Source organism: Salvelinus namaycush, unplaced genomic scaffold, assembly GCF_016432855.1.
Source record: "Salvelinus namaycush isolate Seneca unplaced genomic scaffold, SaNama_1.0 Scaffold1012, whole genome shotgun sequence".
NCBI lineage: Eukaryota > Metazoa > Chordata > Actinopteri > Salmoniformes > Salmonidae > Salvelinus > Salvelinus namaycush.
In genome coordinates this window covers 77,845-93,887 of record NW_024057690.1, presented here as the reverse complement: position 1 = coordinate 93,887, position 16,043 = coordinate 77,845, and the positions used below count along the sequence as shown (strand labels likewise).

General features: G+C 42.3%; 1 protein-coding gene and 6 non-coding genes across 7 annotated transcripts; 1 reads left to right on the top strand and 6 right to left on the bottom strand.

Annotated features, from left to right (window-relative positions):
- Positions 1-151: 151 nt before the first annotated feature.
- On the bottom strand, positions 152-234 carry trnal-cag. The gene has a single exon. It is a non-coding gene; the product is annotated as a tRNA-Leu (tRNA).
- Positions 235-982: 748 nt separating this feature from the next.
- trnal-cag lies at positions 983-1,065 on the bottom strand. The gene has a single exon. It is a non-coding gene; the product is annotated as a tRNA-Leu (tRNA).
- A 746-nt stretch (positions 1,066-1,811) lies between these two features.
- trnal-cag lies at positions 1,812-1,894 on the bottom strand. The gene has a single exon. It is a non-coding gene; the product is annotated as a tRNA-Leu (tRNA).
- Positions 1,895-2,637: 743 nt separating this feature from the next.
- Positions 2,638-2,720, bottom strand: trnal-cag. The gene has a single exon. It is a non-coding gene; the product is annotated as a tRNA-Leu (tRNA).
- Positions 2,721-3,474: 754 nt separating this feature from the next.
- trnal-cag lies at positions 3,475-3,557 on the bottom strand. The gene has a single exon. It is a non-coding gene; the product is annotated as a tRNA-Leu (tRNA).
- A 748-nt stretch (positions 3,558-4,305) lies between these two features.
- Positions 4,306-4,388, bottom strand: trnal-cag. The gene has a single exon. It is a non-coding gene; the product is annotated as a tRNA-Leu (tRNA).
- Positions 4,389-4,911: 523 nt separating this feature from the next.
- Positions 4,912-15,123, top strand: LOC120035286 (glycogenin-1-like). The gene is made up of 7 exons (XM_038982077.1): positions 4,912-5,054; positions 5,973-6,108; positions 6,254-6,428; positions 6,518-6,680; positions 8,461-8,587; positions 11,071-11,296; positions 13,527-15,123. The coding sequence occupies exons 1-7, from the start codon at positions 5,048-5,050 to the stop codon at positions 13,695-13,697; spliced, it is 1,005 nt and encodes a 334-aa protein (XP_038838005.1). The 5' UTR covers positions 4,912-5,047; the 3' UTR covers positions 13,698-15,123.
- The last annotated feature ends 920 nt before the right edge of the window (positions 15,124-16,043 follow it).

Here is a 16,043-nt window from a genome sequence, read left to right as displayed (position 1 = left end):
CAACTCTCATCAACTAGCTGTTTTTGCAAAATGTTAGAAATACGATAGTTATTCACTGCTTATGTTAACTAGGTGTTATTTCCAGGATCTTAAGTAATGTATTTGTCAACTGGATATTACAAAGCAGAATGACCTGCAGGTGTTAAAAGATTGTCAGAAGTGGGATTTGAACCCACGCCTCCAGGGGAGACTGCGACCTGAACGCAGCGCCTTAGACCGCTCGGCCATCCTGACTGTTTACAACTGGCCTTGATGTCGGGATAAAGGGTACTAGGCAAAAGTAGAAATACAAAGACCAATAAATGCACAATACTGACTTGCACTTTCAACATCAAATAGTCATTGGTTTTTATCAATTAAAAACTCCAGTCATTGATTTATCCTCAATATGTCCTTCAATGGAAAAGGCGTAGTAAATCGTCATTGATTGAGCGCTAAAGTGGCCTCAGAATATGGCCATTCTGATATAAAATACCTCAGATAAGACTGAAAAAGTGTCTGGAAGAATCAGCAACCATCAGGGTAAGCGTGACAACAGGACCACATGTCAAAATGGGGGAAATCTTAGCAAATGACTTAATGGTTATTTTCAACGCAATCGTGTTTGATTTTTTTTTTTGGAGGGGGGGGGGGGGGGGGTTATAACAAGGGATCTCACCTGTGACCCGTGGCTTGACTTTAGATGCGGCGAGTTCAATTACCCTGCAGACAATATTTTTTTCTCCCTGCCAATACAATCCAGTGACATGACCGACGAGTTGTGCGTTCCGAGATGCCTTTTGTTCTTTGCCTGTTTGTGGCCCGCCTGTGAAATTCGTGCAATTCTCTTCCAACCTCTCATCAACTAGCTGTTTTTGCAAAATGTTAGAAATACGATAGTTATTCACTGCTTATGTTAACTAGGTGTTATTTCCAGTATCTTAAGTAATGTATTTGTCAACTGGATATTACAAAGCAGAATGACCTGCAGGTGTTAAAAGATTGTCAGAAGTGGGATTTGAACCCACGCCTCCAGGGGAGACTGCGACCTGAACGCAGCGCCTTAGACCGCTCGGCCATCCTGACTGTTTATAACTGTTCTTGGTGTCGGGATAAAGGGTACTAGGCAAAAGTAGAAATACAAAGACCAATAAATGCACAATACTGACTTGCACTTTCAACATCAAATAGTCATTGGTTTTTATCAATTAAAAGCTCCAGTCATTGATTTATCCTCAATATGTCCTTCAATGGAAAAGGCGTAGTAAATCGTCATTGATTGAGCGCTAAAGTGGCCTCAGAATATGGCCATTCTGATATAAAATACCTCAGATAAGACTGAAAAAGTGTCTGGAAGAATCAGCAACCATCAGGGTAAGCGTGACAACAGGACCACATGTCAAAATGGGGGAAATCTTAGCAAATGACTTAATGGTTATTTTCAACGCAATCGTGTCTGATTTTTTTTTTGGAGGGGGGGGGGGGGGGGTTATAACAAGGGATCTCACCTGTGACCCGTGGCTTGACTTTAGATGCGGCGAGTTCAATTACCCTGCAGACAATATTTTTTTCTCCCTGCCAATACAATCCAGTGACATGACCGACGAGTTGTGCGTTCCGAGATGCCTTTTGTTCTTTGCCTGTTTGTGGCCCGCCTGTGAAATTCGTGCAATTCTCTTCCAACCTCTCATCAACTAGCTGTTTTTGCAAAATGTTAGAAATACGATAGTTATTCACTGCTTATGTTAACTAGGTGTTATTTCCAGTATCTTAAGTAATGTATTTGTCAACTGGATATTACAAAGCAGAATGACCTGCAGGTGTTAAAAGATTGTCAGAAGTGGGATTTGAACCCACGCCTCCAGGGGAGACTGCGACCTGAACGCAGCGCCTTAGACCGCTCGGCCATCCTGACTGTTTACAACTGTTCTTGGTGTCGGGATAAAGGGTACTAGGCAAAAGTAGAAATACAAAGACCAATAAATGCACAATACTGACTTGCACTTTCAACATCAAATAGTCATTGGTTTTTATCAATTAAAAGCTCCAGTCATTGATTTATCCTCAATATGTCCTTCAATGGAAAAGGCGTAGTAAATCGTCATTGATTGAGCGCTAAAGTGGCCTCAGAATATGGCCATTCTGATATAAAATACCTCAGATAAGACTGAAAAAGTGTCTGGAAGTATCAGCAACCATCAGGGTAAGCGTGACAACAGGACCACATGTCAAAATGGGGGAAATCTTAGCAAATGACTTAATGGTTATTTTCAACGCAATCGTGTTTGATTTTTTTTTGGGGGGGGGGGGGGGGTTATAACAAGGGATCTCACCTGTGACCCGTGGCTTGACTTTAGATGCGGCGAGTTCAATTACCCTGCAGACAATATTTTTTTCTCCCTGCCAATACAATCCAGTGACAACGACCGACGAGTTGTGCGTTCCGAGATGCCTTTTGTTCTTTGCCTGTTTGTGACCCGCCTGTGAAATTCGTGCAATTCTCTTCCAACCTCTCATCAACTAGCTGTTTTTGCAAAATGTTAGAAATACGATAGTTATTCACTGCTTATGTTAACTAGGTGTTATTTCCAGTATCTTAAGTAATGTATTTGTCAACTGGATATTACAAAGCAGAATGACCTGCAGGTGTTAAAAGATTGTCAGAAGTGGGATTTGAACCCACGCCTCCAGGGGAGACTGCGACCTGAACGCAGCGCCTTAGACCGCTCGGCCATCCTGACTGTTTACAACTGTTCTTGGTGTCGGGATAAAGGGTACTAGGCAAAAGTAGAAATACAAAGACCAATAAATGCACAATACTGACTTGCACTTTCAACATCAAATAGTCATTGGTTTTTATCAATTAAAAGCTCCAGTCATTGATTTATCCTCAATATGTCCTTCAATGGAAAAGGCGTAGTAAATCGTCATTGATTGAGCGCTAAAGTGGCCTCAGAATATGGCCATTCTGATATAAAATACCTCAGATAAGACTGAAAAAGTGTCTGGAAGAATCAGCAACCATCAGGGTAAGCGTGACAACAGGACCACATGTCAAAATGGGGGAAATCTTAGCAAATGACTTAATGGTTATTTTCAACGCAATCGTGTTTGATTTTTTTTTTTGGAGGGGGGGGGGGGGGGGGGGGGGGTTATAACAAGGGATCTCACCTGTGACCCGTGGCTTGACTTTAGATGCGGCGAGTTCAATTACCCTGCAGACAATATTTTTTTCTCCCTGCCAATACAATCCAGTGACATGACCGACGAGTTGTGCGTTCCGAGATGCCTTTTGTTCTTTGCCTGTTTGTGGCCCGCCTGTGAAATTCGTGCAATTCTCTTCCAACCTCTCATCAACTAGCTGTTTTTGCAAAATGTTAGAAATACGATAGTTATTCACTGCTTATGTTAACTAGGTGTTATTTCCAGTATCTTAAGTAATGTATTTGTCAACTGGATATTACAAAGCAGAATGACCTGCAGGTGTTAAAAGATTGTCAGAAGTGGGATTTGAACCCACGCCTCCAGGGGAGACTGCGACCTGAACGCAGCGCCTTAGACCGCTCGGGCATCCTGACTGTTTACAACTGTTCTTGGTGTCGGGATAAAGGGTACTAGGCAAAAGTAGAAATACAAAGACCAATAAATGCACAATACTGACTTGCACTTTCAACATCAAATAGTCATTGGTTTTTATCAATTAAAAGCTCCAGTCATTGATTTATCCTCAATATGTCCTTCAATGGAAAAGGCGTAGTAAATCGTCATTGATTGAGCGCTAAAGTGGCCTCAGAATATGGCCATTCTGATATAAAATACCTCAGATAAGACTGAAAAAGTGTCTGGAAGAATCAGCAACCATCAGGGTAAGCGTGACAACAGGACCACATGTCAAAATGGGGGAAATCTTAGCAAATGACTTAATGGTTATTTTCAACGCAATCGTGTTTGATTTTTTTTGGGGGGGGGGGGGGGGGGGGGGGTTATAACAAGGGATCTCACCTGTGACCCGTGGCTTGACTTTAGATGCGGCGAGTTCAATTACCCTGCAGACAATATTTTTTTCTCCCTGCCAATACAATCCAGTGACATGACCGACGAGTTGTGCGTTCCGAGATGCCTTTTGTTCTTTGCCTGTTTGTGGCCCGCCTGTGAAATTCGTGCAATTCTCTTCCAACCTCTCATCAACTAGCTGTTTTTGCAAAATGTTAGAAATACGATAGTTATTCACTGCTTATGTTAACTAGGTGTTATTTCCAGGATCTTAAGTAATGTATTTGTCAACTGGATATTACAAAGCAGAATGACCTGCAGGTGTTAAAAGCTTGTCAGAAGTGGGATTTGAACCCACGCCTCCAGGGGAGACTGCGACCTGAACGCAGCGCCTTAGACCGCTCGGCCATCCTGACCTACGTGTAATACGTCGTGTTCCTTCTCTTCTATTTATCTTTACGTGATCTTGTAATCGGACATATGTTTTTGAAATTAGATCAATTACAGTGTATCGGGCAAAAGTAGAAATTTACATAGGCATAGGCTAATAATTTCCTCTCGCTCAGCCAGCACCAAAGAAAGAGATATAAATAATGTACCCTCATTTCGTCAGCCCAGGGTGCATATACACCATCTTACCACTTGGAGTCGCCAAAGGAACAATGGAACTGGTCTTATAAACAATTAGCAAGCTCTTACCATAAATAATACTGATTGATGTTGATATATTCGTACTATGTACCGCTATTTTACCTTTCCGTTCTTGTGAACAAGTATGATCATTAGGCATATCCTTAAGATAAAATATATATTTAAAAACTGTAATAAAACTGAAATAATCACTAAAACTGGCAAACATTTCGATTCTAAATTGCGTGTGTTTGTGTGTATATTTTGGGGGGCGTGTGCGCTGTCACGGATCACATGACGCGAATATGGCCTCCTGACTTGATTCCGTCCTCTTTAGAATCGACAGCTGTCGTCTAGCTCTTTGTTGCTACCGAAAAACTCCCGTTACACACAGAATCGAGCACTCCAGACCCTCCCGAGCTACGGCCACACCGAATAACTGACCATGGCGGGTAAGACATCGGACAGTCGGTTAATAAGGATGACAGGAATAGCCTATAACCATTAAACAGTGTTGCTATATTATTTTATGTTGTTTTATTATATTATGGTTTGAAGCTATAGCCGAATCACACGAAAATTGCAGTAGCTTTGCGTTGCCATCTTTCAGCAACAACGTGATTATATATGGTTTGATGCATGCGTATATTGCACGCAGTTACACAGTCTTCCCATTTATATGTAGATTCTAGTTTTATTCCGCGATGTAGTTAAAGTAACGTTTTCCGCGTAGGCAACAATTATGATGACTTAAACTGAAAGTACGTCGTGTGTTTGTTGCGTTTACGGTCCTGCAGTGTCTGTGCCTACGTGCGCCTCGGCCATTGCTGAATTGAATTCTCCTCCATCCCGAAGTGTGCACTTGTTTACTCTCTGCGTAGTGATATATCAAACACGCACTTTCGCTATATGCTCATGTATTCTACAATATTTACCCGAGAGATCACACGCAGTGGTTTTTTAAAATCCATCACTCGATTTAAACACGACGCGTTTCTTGTCTCTATGGTCAGTCTCACAAGTGGAATCGGCTCGTGCAGAACTGCTTTTGACATTACCACCACAAGTTGACATATGACAGTTATAGTACTATTATAGTTATAGTAAGCTATAGGGCTATTCTATGGTAGGGTCTATGGTTACCCTAGCTGAAGTCCCTATAGGCCGTTTGATATGAAGTACCGATATAAGCCTTGTAGAGGGTTCAGGTGCCCGACAGAAGCTGTACTCTCTTTCTGTTCCAGTGTTATTTACAAATAACTAGTCAGGTGTGTGTGTGTGTGTGTGTGTGTGTGTGTGTGTGTGTGTGTGTGTGTGTGTGTGTGTGTGTGTGTGTGTGTGTGTGTGTGTGTGTGTGTGTGTGTGATTAGACCAAGCATATGTGACTCTGGCCACAAATGACAACTATGCCAAAGGAGCGATGGTTCTGGGGAGGTCGCTACGCAACCATAACACAACCAAACAACTGGTGGTTCTGATTGGACCGCACGTAGCAGAGCCCTGCAGGTAACACACTCACACAACCCATGATCTATGTTCAGTGTTTGACACACCCATGGCCTTGTCTCTGTTCGTTTTGTATTGTCCAAGCCTGAGTACACCTGAGCAGGTAACACACACGGTTTGAGTTGTGTGTGTGTGTGTGTTGCAGGGCCATGCTGAGTAGCATCTATGACGAGGTGTGTGTGGTGGATATCTTGGACTCTGGGGACACGGCCCACCTGGCCCTGATGAAGAGACCAGAACTCGGAGTGACCTTCACCAAGCTGCACTGCTGGACACTCACACACTACACCAAGTGTGTTTTTATGGACGCAGACACACTGGTGAGAACACACGCACTCACTCCTTACTCAGTACAAATTACAGCAAGTCTGTATTTAGGGCTCAATATTGTGTGTGTGTGTGTACGCAGGTGTTGTCCAACATTGATGAGCTGTTTGAGAGGGAGGAGTTATCTGCTGCGCCTGATCCTGGTTGGCCAGATTGTTTCAACTCGGGCGTGTTCGTCTTTAAACCGTCCAATGAAACCTACCTCAGCCTTATGACACACTGCACTGAGAAAGGCAGCTTTGACGGTGAGTTCTGTATTATTATTATTATTATTATTATCCCATTGAGGTGTGAATGTGTTTTATCCATGTGAGTCCCATTGATGTGAATGTGTTTTATCCATGTGAGTCCCATTGAGATGTGAATGTGTTTTATCCATGTGAGTCCCATTGAGATGTGAATGTGTTTTATCCATGTGAGTCCCATTGAGATATGAATGTGTTTTATCCATGTGAGTCCCATTGAGATGTGAATGTGTTTTATCCATGTGAGTCCCATTGAGATATGAATGTGTTTTATCCATGTGAGTCCCATTGAGATGTGAATGTGTTTTATCCATGTGAGTCCCATTGAGATATGAATGTGTTTTATCCATGTGAGTCCCATTGAGATATGAATGTGTTTTATCCATGTGAGTCCCATTGAGATATGAATGTGTTTTATCCATGTGAGTCCCATTGAGATATGAATGTGTTTTATCCATGTGAGTCCCATTGAGATATGAATGTGTTTTATCCATGTGAGTCCCATTGAGATATGAATGTGTTTTATCCATGTGAGTCCCATTGAGATATGAATGTGTTTTATCCATGTGAGTCCCATTGAGATGTGAATGTGTTTTATCCATATGAGTCCCATTGAGATGTGAATGTGTTTTATCCATATGAGTCCCATTGAGATATGAATGTGTTTTATCCATGTGAGTCCCATTGAGATGTGAATGTGTTTTATCCATGTGAGTCCCATTGAGATGTGAATGTGTTTTATCCATGTGAGTCCCATTGAGATGTGAATGTGTTTTATCCATGTGAGTCCCATTGAGATGTGAATGTGTTTTATCCATGTGAGTCCCATTGAGATATGAATGTGTTTTATCCATGTGAGTCCCATTGAGATGTGAATGTGTTTTATCCATGTGAGTCCCATTGAGATATGAATGTGTTTTATCCATGTGAGTCCCATTGAGATGTGAATGTGTTTTATCCATATGAGTCCCATTGAGATATGAATGTGTTTTATCCATGTGAGTCCCATTGAGATGTGAATGTGTTTTATCCATGTGAGTCCCATTGAGATGTGAATGTGTTTTATCCATGTGAGTCCCATTGAGATGTGAATGTGTTTTATCCATGTGAGTCCCATTGAGATGTGAATGTGTTTTATCCATGTGAGTCCCATTGAGATGTGAATGTGTTTTATCCATGTGAGTCCCATTGAGATGTGAATGTGTTTTATCCATGTGAGTCCCATTGAGATGTGAATGTGTTTTATCCATGTGAGTCCCATTGAGATGTGAATGTGTTTTATCCATGTGAGTCCCATTGAGATGTGAATGTGTTTTATCCATGTGAGTCCCATTGAGATGTGAATGTGTTTTATCCATGTGAGTCCCATTGAGATGTGAATGTGTTTTATCCATGTGAGTCCCATTGAGATGTGAATGTGTTTTATCCATGTGAGTCCCATTGAGATGTGAATGTGTTTTATCCATGTGAGTCCCATTGAGATGTGAATGTGTTTTTGATGGAAGCCCTGGCCAAGAGCAAGCAGCTGCAGTACAGAATTAAATACATGGTACAAAGAGTGTGTGTCCGGGGTGGTGCAATAAACTCTATATCTCCTATGGACTTTCCTTAAACTCTGCTGCCAACAAGCTCCTATAGATCCTAAAATAACTCATGTTCTCGTCTAACCTCGCCCCCTCCCCACTCTTTCTCCCTCTCTCTCTCACTCCCCTTTTCTCTCTCTCTCCCTCTTCCCCTTCTCTCCCACCCCCTCGCTCGCTCCCCCTCTCCCTCTCTCTAGGTGGGGACCAAGGAGTTCTGAACAGTTTCTTCAATACCTGGTCAACAGCAGACATTTCCAAACACCTGCCTTTTATCTACAACCTCAGCAGCATCGCTATATACACCTATCTACCAGCCTTCAAACAGTAGGCGCACACACACACACACTCCAGTGTTGTCACAGTAGAAGTTATTTCATGCATCACACTTTAGCTCCAAATCCATGGCTTCCCGCCCGTGTGTGTGTGACGGCGAGAGAGAGATTGACGGCGAGAGTGAACGAATGAGTGAGCGAGAGCATGAGGGAGAAAAGTGAGAGTGAGTGTGCATGTTTTGGCGTTAATAAGCCAAGCCAAGGTCAGTTGAAAGGGTGTGTGGTGTTGAGTTTCAAGAGAGGAGTGGCTCAGGCCTGTCCTCAAATAACACACTGGTACTGCAGATACAGTACATATACACACATACAGTACATATACATACACTCTCTCCTAGTTAAACCTAATTTATTCTAGAAGTACGCAACGCAAGAAGGCACACCACACACACACACTAGGATGGCTGAGAGGCTTCCGTTTTATTGGCTCTTAACCAACTGTGCTATTTTGTTTGTTTTTCACATTGTTTGTAACTTATTTTGTACATAATGTTGCTGCTACTGTCTCTTATGACCGAAAATACATTCTGGACATCAGAACAGCGATTACTCACCTCGAATTGGACAAATACATTTTATATAATGAGTCGGAAGGATATACTCCAGACACCCGAACAGGCCCTCATCCTCATCATTCGCAGGAGAAAGAAACCGATTTTGCGGAAAGAGATCAGGGTGCCTTGTGACAATCAGGCGACGAGTGGCTAATCTGCCTTTGCCATTCGTACTGTTAGCCAACGTTCAATCGCTGGAAAATAAATGGGACAAACTGAAAGCACATATATCCTACCAACGGGACATTAAAACCTGTAATATCTTATGTTTCAGCGAGTCGTGGCTGAACAACGACATTATTAACATACAGCTTGGGGTTATATACTCTATCGGCAGGATAGAACAGCAGCCTCTGGTAAGACACAGGGTAGCGGCCTATGTATATTTGTAAACAACAGCTGGTGCACGATATCTACGGAAGTATCAAGGTTTTGCTCGCCTGAGGTAGAGTATCTCATGATAAGCTGTAGACCACACTGTCTACCTAGAGTATTTCTTTGTAGCTGTCTACATACCACCACAGACTGATGCTGGCACTAAAACCGCACACAATGAGCTGTATACTGCCATAAGCAAACAGGAAAATGCTCATCCAGAGGTGGTGCTCCTAGTGGCTGGGGACTTTAATGCAGGGAAACTTAAATCAGTTTTACCTCATTTCTATCAGCATGTTAAATGTGCAACCAGAGGGGAAAAACTCTAGACCACCTTTACTCCACACACAGACGTAAAGCTTTCCCTCGCCATCCATTTGGTAAATCTGACCATAATTCTAGCCTCCTGATTCCTGCTTACAAGCAAAAATTAAAGCGGTATAAATTACTTTTTACTCAGCCCGCCACACTGAATACTCCAGGTTAGACTACTTTTTCATGTACAATGCAGATAGACACAGGCTTAAGGATTGTAGGATCGGGCAGAGCGACTTATCAGATCATAATGGAGTTTACCTCACTCTACACCTTGATAGCAAACCAAGAAATACTCTATGGAGACTTAATTCAAGCATTCTGAATGATCCAGCATTCAAGGAATCAATAAAGACAGAATTGAACATCTGTCTGGAGAATAATGATAATGGGGAAGTATCTCCTGCTATATTGTGGGATGCAGCTAAGGCGGTTATTAGAGGAAAGATCATAGCCACATCATCTCTCAAGAAGATTAAAGCACAGAATTTTCTGAAATTACAGGAAACATTAAGGAACTTAGAACGATCTCATAGTCAATACAAAGACCCTCTTATATTACCAGAGATTCAAAAGGTAAAACAGGAAATTGACCAGATTTATAGAGAAGAAGTAGAGAAAAAGCTCAGGTTCCTGAAACAACGATATTATGAAGCAGACTCAAAGGCAACCAAATTACTAGCATGGAGACTCAGGAAACAACAAGCACAGAATACCATTTTCAAAATAAAAGACCCCAAAACAAAGAAGATTACATGCAAATTGGATGAAATACAGAATTCATTTGAATCATATTATCACAAAGCCCTGACCTCAAGCCTATAGAAAATGTGTGGGTTGAACTGCAAAAGCATGTGCGAGCAAGGAGGCCTACAAACCTGACTCGGTTACACCATCTCTGTCAGGAGGAATGGGCCAAAATTCACTCAACTTATTGTGGGAAGCTTGTGGACGGCTACCCGAAACGTTTGACCCAAGTAAAACAATTTAAAGGCAATGCTACCAAATACTAATTGAGTGTATGTAAACTTCTGACCCACTGGGAATGTGATGAAATAAATAATAGCTGACATAAATCATTCTCTCTACTATTATTCTGATATTTCACACTCTTAAAATAAAGTGGTGATCCTAACTGACCTAAGACAGGGAATTTTTACAGTCTACGACTGTTGTTTCCAGCGCATGTGACAAATAACATTTGATTTACAACCTCTGGTGTGTGTGTTTGTAGGTACGGTCATGAGGCTAAGGTGGTCCACTTCCTGGGGAAGGTGAAGCCATGGAACTACTCCTATGACACCCAGACTGGGAAGGTCAAAGGTCACACCCTCACCCCTGGCTCGGGTGACCTGCACCCTGACTTCCTGGTTCAGTGGTGGAACCTCTACTCCTCTGGGGTCCTACCTGCTCTCAGAGACTCATATGGAGACACACTGTTCTGCTCCGGCTGCACTGAGGTACTGTGTGTGTGTGTGTGTGTGTGTGCGTGTGCGTGTGCGTGTGCGTGTGTGTGTGTGTGTGTCCTCATAGCGTGTGTTCTTAAGATCTCCAGTACTGACAATCGTTTCTGAATCTTGAAAGGTGTATAACAAGACCTGTGAGATATGTTCAGGGCTTTCAGAAAGTATTCACACAGCTTCACTTTTTCCACATTTTGTTGTTACAGCCTGAATTTAAAATGGATTCATTTGAGATTGTGTCACTGGTCTACACACAATACCCCATAATGTTAAAGTGGAATTATGTTTTTAGATTTTTTTAATAAATTAATTAAAAATGAAAAACTGAAATGTATTCAGTCAAAGCATTCAACCCCTTTGTTAATGGCAAACCTAAATAAGTTAAAGAGTAAAAATGTGCTTAACATGCCACGTAATAAGTTGCATTGACTCACTCTGTGTTTTTACATGATTTCTGAATGACTACCTCATCGCTGTACCCCACACATACAATTGTCTGTAAGGTCCATCAGTCAAGCAGTGAATTTCAAACACAGATTCAACCACAAATAACAGGTTTTCCATTGCCTCGCGAAGAAGGGCACCTATCGGTAGATGGGTAAAAAATAAAAAAGCAGACATTGAATATCCATTTGAGCATGGTGAAGTTATTAATTACACTTTGGATGGTGTATCAATACAGCCAGTCACTACAAAGATGCAGGCGTCCTAACTAACTCAGTTGCTGGAGAGGAAGGAAACCGCTCAGGGATTTCACCATGAGACCAATGATGACTTTAAAACAGTTACAGAGTTTAATGGCTGTGATAGGAGGAAACTGAGGATGGATCAACAACATTGTAGTTACTCCACAATACTAACCTAATTTACAATGTGAAAAGAAGTAAGCCTGTACAGAATAAAACATTCCAAAACATGCATTCTGTTTTCAATAAGGCAATAAAGTAAAACTGCAAAAAATGTGGCAAAGAAATTAACTTTGTTCTGAATACAAAGTGTTATGTTTGGGGAAAATCCAACACATCACTGAGTACCACTCTTCATATTTTCAAGCATGGTAGTGGCTGCATCATGTTATGGGTATGCTTGTCATCAGCAAGGACTAGGGAGTTTTTTAGGATAAAAAAAATAATTAATCTAAGCACAGGAAAAGTCCTTAAGGAGAAACCTGGTTGTCTGCTTGGGATACAAATTCACCTTTGAGCAGGACAATAACCTAAAACACAAGGTCAAATACACACTGGAGTTGCTTACCAAGATGACATTGAATTTTCCTGAGTGGCCTAGTTAGACCGTTTTGACTTAAATTGGCTTGAAAATCAATGGCAAGACTTGAAAATGGCTGTCTAGCAATGATCAACAACCAACTTGACAGAGCATAAAAAATAAAATAATGTACAATAAAGGTGTGCAAAGCACTTAGAGACTTACCCAGAAAGACTCACAGCTGTAATCACTGCCAAAGGTGATTCTAACATGTATTGACTCAGGGGTGTAAAAAAAAAAAATATTTAATTTAGTCATTATGGGGTATGGTGTGTAGATGGGTGAGAGAAACAAATCTATTTAATACATTTTGAATTCGGGCTGTAACACAACCAAATGTGGATTAAGGCAAGGGCTATGAATACTTTAAGGCACTGTATGCGTTTTAAGGGGACTGTTGAAGGACAGTTTGTATATGTGAGTACAGTGTGTTCACAGTGGAATCGTAAAGAAGTTTAAGTACAGTATTTGCTGGTTTCAGTTGCTGATTTTGTGTGGTGTGTGTGTGTGTGTGTGTTGACTCTCTAGTGGCAAGTCATTGACATGGTAACCTCTCTCCCTGTCTCTCATGGATACTTTAAACAGGTAATCTAAGGGCATGTCGGAAAGGGCACTATATGCCCTATGTAGTGCAATAATAATATTGCAGTAGGGTGATGTAGTCACCGATGTAGTGCTATACTTCTGACACCCTAGTTCAACTCTAAAAACCCGGCCGGCTGTGCTTATTGGAGTTGCCATGGTAACAGGAAGAAGCTGATTGGCTTTTCACTCCCACTGACCCCGGCCCCTGCCCTTAGTTCTGTTTCTCTGTAGAGGAAGCTGCTGATTGGTCGACGCTTTGGGTTGAGGGGAAATGCTTCATGGCTGTCACCGTCACCCTTGTATTAGTGAGTATTTCTCCATGTCTCAGAACGCTCATCTTGTTTGCCTCCCCTGTCTCTCCCTCCACCCCCTATAGGAGGAGGTCTGTGACAGTGTGGTTGAGATCATCCTCCCCCCGCCTCCCCCTCAGGCGCCCCAGGTGTCCAGTGAGGAGAGGAGGCAGCGATGGGAGGCGGGCCAGGCGGACTACATGGGAGCCGACTCCTTCGAAAGCATCCAGAGGAAACTGGACTGCTTCCTTAAGTAGAGGGCCAGAGGAGGGATGACGGACGGAGAGGGCATCCATTGGCAGGCCTGAGATGCGTCAGTCAGGGCGGGGATCAACTGGCATTCGACCAATCAGAAGAGAAAGCGGTAGAGCATGGCGTATTGAAAACAGTCCCATCCTGGGCCTCTCTCTCTCTCTCTGTTTTTCACTCTGTGTTCGTGCGTCTGTGTGGCCTGGTCCTGCAGAAATAACCCCTGCAGAGACTGGTCCATTCAGTGTTTGAACACCAGTTTACTACACTATGCAGCCCCCATACCACCACCTCGGCGCAGAAGCCTTGGTCAATAAGTAATGACTCAGTAATAACCTCACTGTGACTCTGCCTCACCAAGTCCCATCCAGACCCCATGACTCTAACAGCTCTAACCCAGTTACTCAGTCAAGCCTGATAATGATAGAGATAGGGCAGTCGTGCTTTTACTCTGTAAAGTATTCAGAGATGCGTGGGTATGAAGTATTTCCCTCTATAAAATGGAAGAACTTATTTTGTTTATTAAAGTTTGCATCCCAGCGGTTATTTTTGCTCTCCATATGCGTGTTGTGCATGCTTGTTTCTTTATATTATGATTATTGTGAAGGAAGCCCGTTTCTAAAGTGGAAAACCCACCGTAGCGCTTGTCATTTCGCCATGTCCTGTTTGATGTCATCACTTCCTGTTGGGTTTCCTCACTTCCTGTGTAGTCTGACCAGTTGCCTTACCACCGTCAAAGACTCTTATTACACAACTAGGCCTATTCGAATTGTCGCCGTTCACTGTTTACAGAAAACACTTCTCTGCTGCTGCCATCCCCCTCCACCTCTACTCCATTCAACCCTCCTACAGACTTACCTCTACGCTCCTCCAGCTCCACTCTACTTCATTCAACCCTCCAACAGACTTACCTCCACGCTCCACTCTACTCCACCCTTCTCTACTCTCAACTTGACACCCCCCAGCTCACCCCTCCTACAGCCCTACCTTGTCAACCCCCCCTCCACCACCCTCCAACATCAACACCCTGATGTCTCTTCCTCTCCCTGAAGTGTGTACCTTCACCCCGCCTTGTGGATTTAAAAGGAATGGACTGGTGTGAAGAAAACCATATCAGATATTATTTTGACACGGTGAGAACTCAAGTCCATGATTAATCCAATGCTTTCACATCCATGAAGGGGACAGGGTGAGCAGGTCAAGTGCACACGGGGGCATAAGGCCAGTAGGGAATCCTAACACACACACAGCCTAAAATGATCTAGTAAGTAATGGGATGTAATAGTTTTGTGGTCCCTCTTAACACACCCACAAACGGCTCTATAGAGACGTTTCCAAACACTGTGAAACCTTGTGTGTTCTGAACACACCCCGGTAGTTCTCACTGTTTCTGTTCTCTGTAGACACCTAATAAAGGACTGGTGAAGAAGTCTCCATCTGTCTTTTATTCCAGCTATGTGGCTACTACAAATACAGCCTAACTACTAGTACTACTGAACTGTGTGTGTGTGTGTGTGTGTGTGTGTGTGTGTGTGTGTGTGTGTGTGTGTGTGTGTGTGTGTGTGTGTGTGTGTGTGTGTGTGTGTGTGTGTGTGTGTGTGTGCGCGTGCTCAATGATGGTATTGAAATCATGACAAAAGGTTCTGATGTTAGGTGCTCTCTGTTTCAGACCTGGGATAAATATAGTTTTTAACTGCTTTGTGGAAAGTAAAAAATCTTTCCGGGGGAACAAATAGCTACTTTGGAGGTGACTACAACTATTGGAATACAGATTCCAAAAACGGACCACTTCTTAAACCCAAATACAGACCTCAGAAAGTTACTATGTTTCCAAACTATTTGAGTACCTACTTGTGTTAACTATTTAAATATGGATCTGAGAAATTATTTGAATACAGATCTCAGGAAGTGAGTACTTTTCTGAAACTATTGGATTAGCAGCCTTCAACTAATGGCAGGGCTGTATCTGGAAGTGCATGTTGAAGATGGACTGAATAGAGCACACACACACTGCTATACTATTCCAATCTATCTGACAGCATATTGGATCTACACAATACATTTCTGTCGGAAACATTTTGTAAATGTCCATTCTCCTGAATGTCCATTGCCATAGGTGTACATAATCAAGTCTAACGAATTATATTTTGTACAGATAAGTATAAATAAATTGTGACGCTCAACTACTATATGATTCTTTCAACATGCCACTGAAAAGATTGGAAGCTGCAATTCATTTTATGATGCCTGAACATACTGCAGAGCAATTCAAAGCCATTTTTCAAACATTGTAAACAGCAAGTTGGATGCTTAGCCAAAACAACTTCTTAACACACACGTCTACCATCTTTAAA

Bases quoted from the DNA above. Each gene is read 5' to 3' on its own strand.
- LOC120035286 (XM_038982077.1), top strand. The intron at 6,109-6,253 runs GTAACACACTCA...TGTGTGTTGCAG, and splicing joins CACGTAGCAGAGCCCTGCAG to GGCCATGCTGAGTAGCATCT. The intron at 11,297-13,526 runs GTACTGTGTGTG...CACCCCCTATAG, and splicing joins TCTGCTCCGGCTGCACTGAG to GAGGAGGTCTGTGACAGTGT.